Source organism: Lygodium microphyllum, chromosome 14 (genome assembly GCF_053477565.2).
Source record: "Lygodium microphyllum isolate KBCC chromosome 14, Lygodium_microphyllum_v1.1.10, whole genome shotgun sequence".
NCBI lineage: Eukaryota > Viridiplantae > Streptophyta > Polypodiopsida > Schizaeales > Lygodiaceae > Lygodium > Lygodium microphyllum.
This window is the reverse complement of record NC_141148.1, coordinates 144096088-144109708: the sequence shown is the minus strand read 5'-3', so window position 1 is coordinate 144109708 and position 13621 is coordinate 144096088. Positions and strand designations below refer to the sequence as shown.

Genomic DNA, 13621 nt, shown 5'->3' with positions numbered 1-13621 from the left:
CTTCGGACATGCTGAAATGAGATGGCCGATCCTAGCCGTTTCCATTTCTCGGAAATGGCATTTCGGGCAGGTCGATGGGTAGGGTAAAACCCCCTTTCTAGCTGCCTTTATTTTGTCAAGAAATGGAAACGGCATTTCGGGCTGGTCAGGTGATGGGTAGTAGGGTAAAACCCCCTTTCTGGCTGTGTTTTTTGTCATTTGCTCGTTTCGCTATTTCGCTGCACATTTTGGACTGTTGCACCTGCTCGAACTGCCGCAAACCTGCCCTAACTGCTGCACAGCAGCCCATGGTTACCTCAGCAATACTGAAAGCTCTCTTTTCAAAAGGTAAGCTTCAGTTGTGAACATTCAGCCTGTTTTCCTGCATATATCGGACCTGAATTTCTGCAATTTTCAGCCAACATATCTGAAATTTTTTGTTTTGCCAGCTGTGCGTGCACCATTTCAGCCTTATGTGTTATTTGTTTGTGAACATTCAGCCTGTTTCCTTGTAGATTTCAGACTTGAGTTTCTGCCAGTTTCAGCCAAGATACAAGAATTTTTTAGTCGTGCCAACTATGTGCACACTATTTCAACCTTATGTGCTGTTCATTTTGATGTTTGGGCAGCTTGCAGCCAATGAATTATGATGGATCCTGATCTTGATTGGTGCCATGTAACTCTTATAAACTCATACAAGGGGTCAGGTGGATTTAAAAAATGGAAATGTATTTATTGTGGTATGGTGGAAACAAGGAGTGTCACTAGGGTCAAAGACCATGTTGCTCATGTGCCGAGAAGGGACATAGCTCCATGTGCAAATGTGCAAAGAGATGTGAAACTTTCTCTTGATCTATGGAGGAGGTAACGGCTTGGTCTTCTAGTGGTTGATGTGGAATAGGATCAAGACTTAGCCACAACTCAATAGGAGGGTAGCACAAGTGCAATTGGACCGCCAAAGAGAAATAGGGTTGCATGAACTCTTGTGGCAAGTGCCTCTATTTTAGCTTCGGTCTCCCACACTCGTGTGCAACGAGGACTCCTTTGCCTCAGCTTGATGTTTCAAGTGCCTCTAGAGGTCCATTACAAAGGGCTAGCATATAGACTGCCGTGCAAAAAGCAAGCCATAGCTTGAGGCAACTCGAGAGTTGATGAGATTGTTCATTAGGCGTGCCATTCCCTTTCACATGGCTTAAAGAAAGAAATGGAAGCTAACCATAGAAGCCATTAGTCATATTGGATGTGAATGGGAGGACCCACCCTTAAGAGGCACTATGCACACGGAAACTCAAGAAGGAGAAGGCATGCATTGAGGTTCAACTATAGGCATTGAAAGATGGAAGGAAGAAGCATGGGTGTATTGTCTTGTGTGATGGATGGTCTGACATGGGTAGGAGGTGTATATGATGTCATGGCCTCATGTTATAAGGACACTATGTTTGTGAAGGCCATTGATGCCCCTTTGCTAGGCCTTACAATGATTGGTGCATTTATATGGCAGCATTTGTGGGATGTTACCTTCCAAATTAGATGAGCATGGAGGCAATTTTGTATTTGCAGCTTGTAGCTCAACCATCTCAGCAAGTTATGTTAGAATGTATGCAGGTGGAAGTGTATATGATGTGAAAGCTTTAAATGTAAGGCATGAAGACAATGATTGAATCTACAATGCAACATAGATGATGACACGACGAAAGAGGAAACTCTCTAAAGTGTGTAAAGGTGGCACCTTTTTGGGCACATAGTAGTGTGCAATCTATGGGGGTCGGCATTGAGCACTTAAGAGGGGTCTCCTATAAAGGAACTTCATACATATTTCCTATATAACAAACTTTTAAGGTGTGCCCTCTTGGGGTTCATTGCCCTTGTAAATCATGTATGCTCTAGACTTGATTATATTTAAGCTTTTAAGTTGTGGCCTCTTGTGACTCATTTCTTTTATAGATTACATACTATTACACTGAAGTTCCTCACGTTTAGCTCTTGCTCTTCTGCATAGGCAATAATCTCTTTTATTAAGTCCCAATCCCACACGAGACAATAATGGCACTAAACTTTTATTGTTCGAAGCAAAGCTCCCATAAAAAAACTTCAGAGACATTGATTTGGATCACCCTCTAGCAGCAGCCTTTTTAACAGGGAGGTCTTCTCTAGTGTGGATGGGAAAATGTCAAATGTTTGAAGCGTGATTGCATGGCTCTTAAGATTGATAATGTCATGGCAGACCAAGGACTTGCCAGGCAGATTTAGTCTTTGTGGTTTTCATGTAGAAAAGTACAAAAATAAATTACTCGTAGTTACAAAGGGCAACAAAATGGGTGGAATATAACATTAGATATCAGTATGCCTGCTTTGCAAAAGCTGCTATGTCTATGGGAGATTAGCAGATGATGTTTGGTGCATATAGAAGTGGAGATGCAAACGTGTGATTGACAACAAAGCCTTGCCAAGCATAGAGACTATTTTGGCCATCTGACTGGACATCCAATCTGGCCCTTCCCACCTATTTTAAGGTAGCTACCAGCAGTGGTGGCAAGTCAAGGTGAGCTGTGTTGTTTCTATCTAAAAGCCTTTTAAGGGGAGTTTCAGTAAACCTTGGTTGTTTTTCTTTTAACTATTTAGTTTACAGTCAATTCAGTAACATCTAATATTTTTATGTTTAAATTCACATTCATGAGCATTTTTGATGATTTGGCTGCAAAGTCTTGCAGTAGGACTCTAGTTTTTAAGCTCTGAATAATTATGCGCTAAATATTTGTACGTTTGTGGCTCTAGGATGATATGCTGGTATTGTATATTTGTTGCAGTATGACAGGATGCTGATCATATGTGTGCATGCTATTTTCCTTTCTGTTGAAATGCAGTTTGTACAGGGTTTAGGATTTCCTCCCGATGCAGAGTTTGTGGACGTATACGGCTTTGATGATGAACTGCTTGCCATGGTTCCAACGCCTGTTTTGGCTGTTCTGTTCCTTTTTCCTATAAATGCTGAGGTCTATATATTGCAAGTTGAAGGGGAAATTTTAATTTTATGATGTTGAAACATGCTTGGTCTTATCAAAAGCTGTGATTGTTTGAATATTTACATCTTTTCTGAATGCAGACAGAAGCAGCATCTCAGGCTGAACAGGAAAAGATTGAGAGGGAGAAGCAAAACGTGTGTTTCTATATTCTGATCCTTTTTAGGCATGGTTACCATTCATATTGGTTCGCTCTTGTAGGTTTATGAATGTGCAAAAAGTTATAAGCAACAATTTCTTAGAATATTTGTAACTACGTGCCTTTTGCTGTTTGGTCAATTTCAAGGCGGTAATTGGTCTGTAACCATATAATGTTCCAACATTTTCTTGTTGTGCTATCTGTATAGTCTATTCAGAAATTGTTAATGAAGGGCTATTAACAGCTAAAAAGAACTACTTATACCAAAGGCTTGGACTCTTTAAAAGGTTGCCCAACTTTGAGATTTGTCTAGAACTAGGTTATTAAGAGAAGTTTTATGATATTTTTGCAGGTAAGTGACAATATTTATTTCATGAAGCAGACAGTGGGGAATGCTTGTGGTACAGTTGCTCTCCTACATGCTGTAGGGAATAATTTGTCCCGAGTTAAATTGGGTAAGCCAGTTCTCAAAACTAATTTCATTGCAGTATAAGGCAACTTGTTTGTGTAGTTCTGTTCATGCTGTTGTTGTAACCTCCATGGTCTCTTTGGCCTTTGTACAGCTTTATACAGATGGAATTCATAGCTATCTTGTGTCCATACATGACCTCCTGCACCAGCATGCTCTCCTGAAGCGATGTCCCCCCTTGTCAGCTGCTGTCACCACCAAACAGCTGCCTTCCTGCTCCGCCCCCCCTGCTGCCACCATCTGCCTCACTGCTGTTGCCTTGTGCTGCCTTGGTAGCAGTGCATCTCATGCACCTGCACCCACCTCACCTTGCCTTCTGCCACACCTGGCACCTGCCTCCCTTTTCCTACTATTGTCTCTCATGCTTGCTGCCCCTATCTGTCACTGCTGCCGCCCTATTTCTGCCTCCTCCAGCTGCCTGCACTCTCTGTTGCTGCTGCTGCAACCTGTGGTGCAATGCTCGACTGGATGCGTCTCCAGCTCCTGGCCAAATTACCGTCCTCTGCCACCCTCTCCTCCCACCTTGCCCTCGATTTCCCCTCCCCCCTGGCTGAATAACAGCTGGTCCCCCTCTTTGTAGCAGCATCCCACCCTTCAGTCGACGAGTCATCTTCTTCATCTTTAGCCATGCTGAGCACTAGGAAGCTGATTGTTTAGTAGGAGTTGCAATGAGCCCTTATAGCATTGACACCCTTCTTCCTCAAGAGCATGAGATCTCCCTTTTGCAGGTTCTTAGATTTGAGAAGGTGCTTGCATTATGTTGTCACCCCTTTTGGGAGTATTCTATTGATGCCTATGGTAGGAGCGGAGTATGCACCTTGATTGGCTTGAGTTTACTGTCTTGTGTGAGGGATCATGAGACCATTGTTGTCAATAGAGCCTAGCGAGGTTCGAGATGCGTTGGTTTTTGGACAAAGGTAGTGGTTGGACTGGTTGAGGTGGACTCTTGGATTACTAGATGCAACTTCAGCAATGTAGAGACCTTAGAGGATAGGCAAGAGGCCTGGGAGGCTTTCATTTTTGCAGTAGGTGCTTGTGTTGTATGGAAAGGTCCAACTTGTAGTAGGCATGATGGTGTACGAGACTTTCTTGGGGTTACAAGCAAATGGGTAGCATCCTCCTAGAGTTGCTGGACTGGTTTCTATGTTGGTGAGTGAGACAACTTATGGGGAGGGCAGATTGGATAGTTGGCGGAGACCACATCATCATATCATGCCCTGATGTTTTTCTCTTTGAATTCAGCCTTAGCTCATGGCCCATGCTCATGTTGGATTCCAGATTCAACTTCACGAGAAAATGGAAGAAATCAATTGCTGCCCTGTAGAGACAACTGAAAGTTTTCTCCATTGATGGAACACACTGAACATGATGTTGCTTGGCTGAAACAACCCTAAAACTGTAAATCACCCAAGTGATCTTGAGCACTCATTAGCTCGGAGTTGGCATTAATTAATTAATTAATGCTAATTCTCTAGTGTCAACATTGACCCTTAAGACTAATTAAATGGTCTAGGCCAAATTTTGACACTTTTACCTTTGGTACTCCTCATTGATATCTTGGGTCCCAAGTCGCACATTGCGAAATAATTGACCTACACTTTACATGTGCAAGCCACATTTGCACATTTGATTAACTTTTAATGAGATTCTAAGCAAAGTGCCACGGGGATGTGGAATTTTACGATGCTTTAATCATGCTGGTGACATTTGATTTAAGTTATTAATCAAATGTGCGAGGTTATTTAGCACACATGATGCATATGGCATCTATTTCATGGTAACAGGCCAAGGACTCGGAGAATGTAGTGGATATCAAAGGCAAAAGTTATGATAAGCTATGCTAGTTCGGCTTTGAGGGTCAATTGGTACTAGTTTTGACCATATGACAATTGTTTGGCCAATAAGTATCAGTGGTGACACTAGGGATTAGGATTAATTAATTAATTAATGCCAACCTAAGGATCAACAGAGGTTGGGGACTACTCGAGGTTACAAATGGCCTAGCCAATTTAATTATGGATGGGTGCATTGAATTTTGAATAGGGTTAGAAGAGTTGAAATCAATTTTCAAGATTATTTAATTTTGAAAATTAATTAAATGGTTGGATAATGCTGAAAATTGGGTTTAGAAGGTCTCCACGTGGCAAAATCGCCCATGCAAATTGAGAAAACGTTTTTGGGGATTGGGTCTCAGCCATTTAGATGGTTTATAGCCTAGAAGAGAGAGAGAGAGAGAGAGAGAGAGAGAGAGAGAGAGAGAGGGAGTGGCCCATTTTATGGTCAGAGAACAATAATTTGCTACGGAAGAAAACCATGTGAGAGTTTTAGTAGGTAAAGGTGTCAAAAGTGGAGCAACAATGGAAAAAACTCAAACACAAACAAAAGAAGGGAGAGAAGAACATAACTCTGAAGTGAATGAATACTGCAAATGAATGTAAGAGTGTATAGATACTCAAGGGCAGAGCAATGTGTCAAAGAGTGATGTCCACCGGTGAACACATCCCAAGTCTGTGACCACCAGTCAGAGTGTGGAATTTGCAAAATGATGATGCCAGAAGGGCTTGGAGCACCAAACGCAAGTAGAAGAAGGTGATGAAGATGTTGGCAATGACTAGAAGATGCCAAATGCAGCTTGGAGGAAGGCGCCAAACAATAGGCGACATCTTGGAGGAAGGCACGAGGGCACTGCAAGGGCTGATGGAGAGGTGGTAGCAGTCTCGAAGGCTGGACAGCCACGTAGAGGTAGACTGATAGCTGAAATCTGCACTCAAGGGTGTGAAACTTGCATAGACAAGAATGAGGCTGAATGGGGGCAGCCTGTCTATTTATAGATGTTGAAGGGGGCCCCAAAGAATTAGGGTTTTTTGGGGGACCAATGAAACTCTCTCGGACCGCTTCCCTCTTTAGGGTTTTTCATTAATTAAGTGTGTTTTGGGGCTGTTTAAGAATGCTAATCAGCTGACAAGCGTGTATTAGCTCAAGAGTCTCCACACGTGTGATGGCAGATGAGTGACTGAGTGAGGAGGAGTTTGAATATATAGGACAAAAATATGTCCTCAATATGGTTAGGTCGGCCAGCATTTAATGTTGGTTGGCTAGCAATAAATGCTAAATATGTCCAAAATCAAGACAATAAAAAATGCCTAAAATATCCTAAATAATGTGCCCAACCTTTGCATGCACACTCACTCATGGGCTGACGTATTTGCTAACACGCTCTCTTAGATCATGGGTGATCTGATACAATAGAATGGTACAATGAGAATGAATCATAAACCATACAACATAGAACCACCAAATAGAACCATGGATACCCAAGTAGTGGGTGATCAAGCCACCGCTAAGGTGCCTTGGAGAAAACCTGATGGTGATGTTGAATGCACCAACTCTTGAAAATAGAGAAGATTATAGCATAACTATGTGTTTGTTCCAATGTCTCTTAGCATAGATGGCCATCTTGTCAAAAATGCCTCTGGAATATATTTGACTAGGGATTCCTTGCAAACCGCCAAAGTGTCCCCTCATGTGAGCTCAAGACTAGGAACCATCCTGCGCTCTGTCAAATAAACAGCTCGTCATGAACCTAGATGTTAATCCTGGCTCTAGGATTTAAATTGCCAGACTTCAATGGATGCGTCAGGGAAGTCCATCTCTGGATGGAGTGCATTTGTATAGATGTATAGATGAGCTGCGGCTGCCCCATTTCACCACCCTCTCACACTTCCTCTTTGACACTAGAGAGTCATGAGAGATGCCGTTATCACTACTACTAGAAAGCAACTGAGGAAGGGGCCATCAATCCATTCTCGTGATTCGAAGAAGTTGATACTTTCCGTGCCTTGGATTTCTCCTTGGTCGGTGGATCGGAGTCTAAGTCTGAGTTTGAGGCAGATGATGACTCGTCGGAAGAGTCCACATCCCACTCCGTTTTCTTCTCCTTCTTCTTCTTGGAAGCTGGTAACTCTTTGCAGTCCTTCCGCAAATGACCTTTCTTTCCACAGTGGTAACACTGGGTCTTTGACTTCTTCTTCTTTGAACCCCTCTCTAAAGTTGCAAGAGCCTCACTAGAACCTGACAAAAGCTGCCCTTGTAACTGCAATAATGACTCATACTCAAGCAGCATCGAGGTCATATGTGTAAAACAGATAGGAGTTGATGATGTCTGCACCCTTAAAGCATTTGCCACTCTATTAAACACTAGAGGTTTTTTGGAGAGTATGAGTCCAATAAGATGAGCCTTTGGAAGGGCAGATTGCATTTGCCGAAGCTGGTCTTGGATTTGGGTCACATGAAGTAGAAAAGATTGGATAGTATCTTTGGCCTTGAATGGAATTTGCTAGAGCAGGCCATAAAGAGTAAGTGCCCTTGTGGTGGAAGGTGCCGTGTACATCAGCTGCAACTTTGTTTATACTTCAGAAGATGTCGTGTAGAAGGTAAGTACTGTAGGACTTCTATGGAAACACACTGAAGCAAGGCCGAGTAAGCATGTGCAACGTCTGAATCCCATGTAAGTACTGTTTTCTCATGGTTGTTGTCATCAAAATCAGTTGGAACAGGAGGTTGCTGAGGGCATTCAGTAGCTCCGCAAACCATGTACCATAATTGCTTCTGTATAAACCAAGCTTTCATCATAGCACTTCATGTAAGATAATTAGGTCCATGTAACTTATCATCATTGGATATGCACAAAGGAGCCATCTATAGAGGAGTTAGAAGAGAAGTAGAGACAAGAAGGTATTTGGAGAGGGAACACAGCACAAGCACAGATTGCAGAAAATGAGAGTTCATATGCAATATTCACTAAAATCTGGCCAAAACAAGAAGAAATCTGCTGTGAAAAGTCAAAAAATCAGCCAGAAACTGCATGAGACAGCAAAAACGGCTTGATAATGCAATCGCCCAGCCAAGAGATGTAGAGACACCAAAACGGAGGCTAGAACTGACACACAGGCAATAAAGATGCTGACGTAGGCGGTACGAATGCTGCCATCAACAAAAACACAAGAAAAACATGTCACTTGGTTAGAGTAGCAATCGCTTGATCAGCAATGGTCAAAATAGTTTGAAATCAACAAAGAAAACACAACAGGAGGACAAAACGTGAAATTTGCCATGATGCCATGTTAGAAGTGGAGTAGCAATAGAAGCATAAACATATGCTATAATAAACTGCTGAAACACAAGACAAAAGAGAAAGGGAAAGAAAGAACACTGAATAACACAATACAGATGAGAACTTAGATGTATGCTTGGGAAATGGAATCCATATATCCAACACGAGACAGTCGCATACAACAATGAGTTACTTGCTGTGTGGGCACTAGCACTGGCTTCTCTCTCCACGGAGTCTCCACATGTGTGATGGCAGATGAGTGACTGAGCGAGGAGGAGGAGCTTGAATATTTAGAACAAAGGTATGTCCTCAATATGATCAGGTCGGCCATCATTTAATGTTGGTCGGCCAGCTAAATATGACCAAAATGAAGACAATAAAGATGCATAAAATATCCTAAATAATGTGCCCAGCCGTTGCATGCACAAACTCACACATGAGCTGACATATCTAGTAACAAGGGGACACGTGGAGATACCTCCTAGGGGTTGGCAACAATATTTCTGGTCAAGTGACAGCATTTTGGATGCGCTTGGCAGCAAGTGAATGCATTAAATGTAGGTTGGAGCAGGTAGCATGAAAATTTTAGGGTTTTCTCGTGAAGAAAATCAGATTTCTCTTTCATCTTAGCTTTCTCTCACCTTCTCTAGTATTTTCTCAACCATTCTCAAGAGATCTCAATCATATTTGATGGGAACAATAGGAGGGTTTCCGTTGTAAACCCTAAATTTCTATAGAAATTAGGGTTTGACAACCACCTTGGGACCCTTGCCATCAGGAGAAGGTATCATACATTGAAATCAGCACGTGAAATTCGTTGAATTGATAGGGATTTCAGATGCCAACCCATCCATTGTCTTTTGGATCAGTAGAGGAGATTGTGGAATCTCAACTTGTACACTGTCCATTAGCAATCAAAGTTGAAGAAATACCGAAAGGGGTGCCGGTTTTGGGGCCAACCGGGTGTCTATTGTCCAAGATTGTTAAGTTAATGTGTGCATTTGAGCTTATGCTAAGTTATTAATTGCTGTAATTAAGTGCTTGATTAGGTTCTACCACCCTATCCAAGAAGGAAAGTTGATTTTGTGGTTCCATTGCTGGGATACCACTCAATTCCTTGATTTGGTGGGCTTGAGGCACTTGTTTTCAAGCCAAAGCTTTGTGCTAGTGCTGATTTTTACTCTCAGTTGAGAAATTACAGCAATATGTCTTCATACAATGAGATGCAATCAAGAAGTCATGATGCGTCTAAGTATGGATACTCACGTGGGAATGAAGAAAATGCAATGCTTGATATTGGGCAAGGCTCAGACCATGGACAGCAAGCTGAAAATGTTACTGTTGGGCAAGATGTAGGGCCATCAAGGCATAATGACGCTGATGACTGGCAAAGTGAAGAGGAATTTGATGAGCAGTTTAAGAATTGGATGAGGACAGCATTGGCAAAGGATTCTTAGTTCACTTGATTTTTGAATGCTCCAAAGAAGGAAAGCAAGAGCAAGAAGAAGAAGGCATCTTCTACACCTTTGGGACAACAAGGTGCATCGAAGGAAATGCCATAGCCCCCATTTGAAGCTCCAAAACATGCTATGGAAGCAAAATAGTTAGTACTTACGAGCCAAGGAATGCAAATGTAAGGCCATCATTAAAGTGCCAATCCAATGGATTTTGGACAGCTTGGCATGTATGCTATGATGAGGCAGCCAATATACTTTGGTGGTAGCACGATTTCTCATGCTATGGTTGGACAGGGACCGCATATGGGAATGCATGGCACAAATCCCTATGGTATGCAGCAGGCAATGCATAGTATGCAAGGTCCAATGTATTTGGGTATGGTTGAAAATATGCAAAACCCTATGTATGGTAGTATTGGCTTGATGCATGGGGCACAAAGTAGCATGTTTGGTAATGTATCTGCACCCTTGAATGCTTATGGGACTCCAGGAATGAGTGTTGGTCATGCAAATGCTCCGTTTAATGTTGGTTTTGATGTAAATTCAGCGATTGTACCCTTTTTGCAGCATCCGGTATATGACAATTTGACACCTGAAGGGACAACAAAAGACTATGATGAGTGTGGAAATTCAGTGAAGTTTGAGTCCTTCAATGGTGCACAAGATAGGCTGAAAGCTTTGACTTTCATTTAGCAGTTTGATGTAGCCTATTTAGGGGGAAACTTCACCGAGTCCTCAAAGATTCAAAAGGCAGTCATTTTTTTAAAGGGAAATGCATTGTAGTCATGGTCTACTCTTTTGATGCAAGGTAGAGCACTGTCAACGTGGGTACAATTCAAGCAAATGTTTGCATCGAATTGGTTGATAAGTACTTGGTGGACATCAGGACACTTCGGAATAAGTTGAATGCTAAGGAATGTAAGAATGTGGAGCAATATAATAAGAAGTTTTGGAATGCATTGTTGCTCGTCACTTCTTATTGCCTTGTACCCCTTCATGAGCAAGTGGAAAAATATGTTTGTGGGCTGCCCAAAAGAATCAGGGATTTTTGCATTAAATTCACTGTGCATGCATGTCTTAGCTCATAGAGACTATTGCTACAAGAGATACTTTGCTATGTGGAAGGATTCATGATTCCTAGAGAGTGGGGAGAAGCTGAATTAAAAAAAAAAGTCTAAAAAGAGGCCAAAACGGCAAAGAATGCTGCAAATAAATGCTTAATTTGTGAACAAGAGGGTCACATTGCGAGAGACTGTCCCAATAGATAGTAGGATGGAAAATCAAAAAATTAGGTAGATCCAAAGGGTAGGAAGCCTAAAACATCAGTGGGATTGGTGCTTGATGTTGTTAGTGATCAGCTCAATGATGATGCTACTAAGTTGTACAGAGCATGGAGCAAAATTAGAGATCAGCATGCATTGATTTTCTTTGATAATGATGTACTAGCCAACTTCATCCGTGTTGACATCGCAGCCAGTCTATGTATCAAAGAGGATGAGATGGAACCCATGAGGGAAGTTGGAATGGCATATAAAGGTTATGCAGAGCCTATCACACTACTTGTTGGAAAGCTTTGGTTGCATATATAGGGATATGTGGAGAGCGAAGAGTTCTTCATTGCTCCACTTGAGGGTTGTGATGTATTGCTTGGAATGCCATGGTGTCATTGTATGCATGTAATGATTGATTCTCGCACAAAAGAGATGACTATTCAGCATAATGGAAATACACTCATACTTGATGTAAAATTGAAAGGTTAATCTGTCCCCGTTATATTTGTATTTACCATTTCTAAAGTAATGAAAAATCATCTTTAAATGTACTTGGTTTTTACTAAGGAGAAAGATGATAGTGAGGATGTTGAGAACTTGTCTAAGTTAGAGAAGGATAAAGATGATAGTGAGAATGTTGGGAACATGTCTAAGGACAAAGATGATAGTGAGAATATTGGAAACATGTCTAAGTTAGAGAAGGAGCGTATGTCATTTTTGAAAATGTATGTGGATTGCTTCTCTCGATCGCTCCCAAGATAGCCACCACCTGGATATGGCATGATTTTTGCAGCATATCTTTAAGGATCATGGTATGCTAGAGTTCAGTGATTCATACTGTCACTAAATTGATTGCTTATTACGCATTCTCTATTTAATAAATTTATGTCAATAAATTAATGACTCACTTTTCTTTAAGTGTTGATGATGATCTAGCATGGCCATGAGACCATTTTGAGACTAGTATTCCTAGTGCATCACTTAATGGGGTGATCAGAGCACTATGACGGTGATATTTGGTAGTACAGGCAATACAAGTTATGAAGGGGGAAAGAAGTGTCTGCCAAGTGTAAGAGTGTACACAATAACTAAGGAGTTACATATAAATGAAGATGGATTGAGTTCTAAGAAGAGGAAGTGCATTAGCATTGTGTATTTGTATTTATGTGTGCATCCAGGGACGCATGGAAATGTTTTACTTGTGTGTAATGAGCATTGCATTCATTTGGGGTCATCCTCTCCCCTACAAGTCAAGGTTTAAGGTCTTTTCTTTCATTAAGAAAGACGAGAGAGGGAATTCTCTCACTAAGAAAGACGAGAGACTTAGTCCTCTGGAAGTGAGGAGAGAAGTGATTTTCTTTTTCTAAGGTCTAAAATGACACAAGCTTTTGTGTGGAATTCAATCTTAAGATTGAGGCCATCTACTTCCCTGATTACTCAAGTTCCTCCTCTCCTCCTTATCTTCTAGTTTCTACTCTCTTGGTTCTAAGTCTTGTGCAATCCGCAAACGGATAAAGAGGGATCATAAGAGGAGCAAGCTTAAGAAGACTAAGACTTTCAAGTCTGGGGATAAGGACATAAAGTTTGACTTTTACTCCGGTAAGAGAGATGCTGCTAAGGCATTAGTCTTTGTCATGCAATTTGAAGTTGCTTTTTTTGATGGTAATTTCTCAGAAAAGTCCAAGCTAAGGCATGTAGGCATGCACTTGAAAGACACTGCTAGCAATTAGTGGTTGACTCATTTTGGAGGGAAGGAAACCTACGACTTGGGAAAAGTTCAAGAATAAGTTTTATGGTCAGTTCTTGCCTCCTGATTTTGAGAATGATGTCAAGAAGGAGTGGGATTGGCTAGGCCAAAAAGAGCATGAAAAGGTCACTAGTTATGTGGACAAGTTTTGGTCTACTCTTCTCAAGGTTACTCCTTTCATGGAGATCAGCGATGAAGAGAAGAAAAGGAAGTTTGAAGCTGGCCTACTCCCTCATTTACACAGAACCATGAAGGGGTATCCACATGAAACCTTGTCTCGCATGATGGAGTCTGCCATCATAGCTGAAAGTTTTCATACACCTGATACATCTTGAAAGTTGGAGATGAGTTCTTATAGAGCTAGACAAGAGCAGCTCTATGATCAACCAAGAGACAGGACTAATCGAAGAAGACCTACCTTTACCC

General features: G+C 41.6%; 1 protein-coding gene across 1 annotated transcript in view; it reads left to right on the top strand.

Annotated features, from left to right (window-relative positions):
* Positions 1-13621, top strand: part of UCH3 (ubiquitin C-terminal hydrolase 3) — a 92322-nt gene that overhangs the window by 14181 nt on the left and 64520 nt on the right. The window contains exons 2-4 of the mRNA XM_087693471.1: positions 2844-2972; positions 3083-3136; positions 3491-3593. Coding sequence (XP_087549597.1) covers positions 2844-2972; positions 3083-3136; positions 3491-3593 — 286 coding nt within the window. The remainder of the gene's footprint in view (positions 1-2843; positions 2973-3082; positions 3137-3490; positions 3594-13621) is intronic.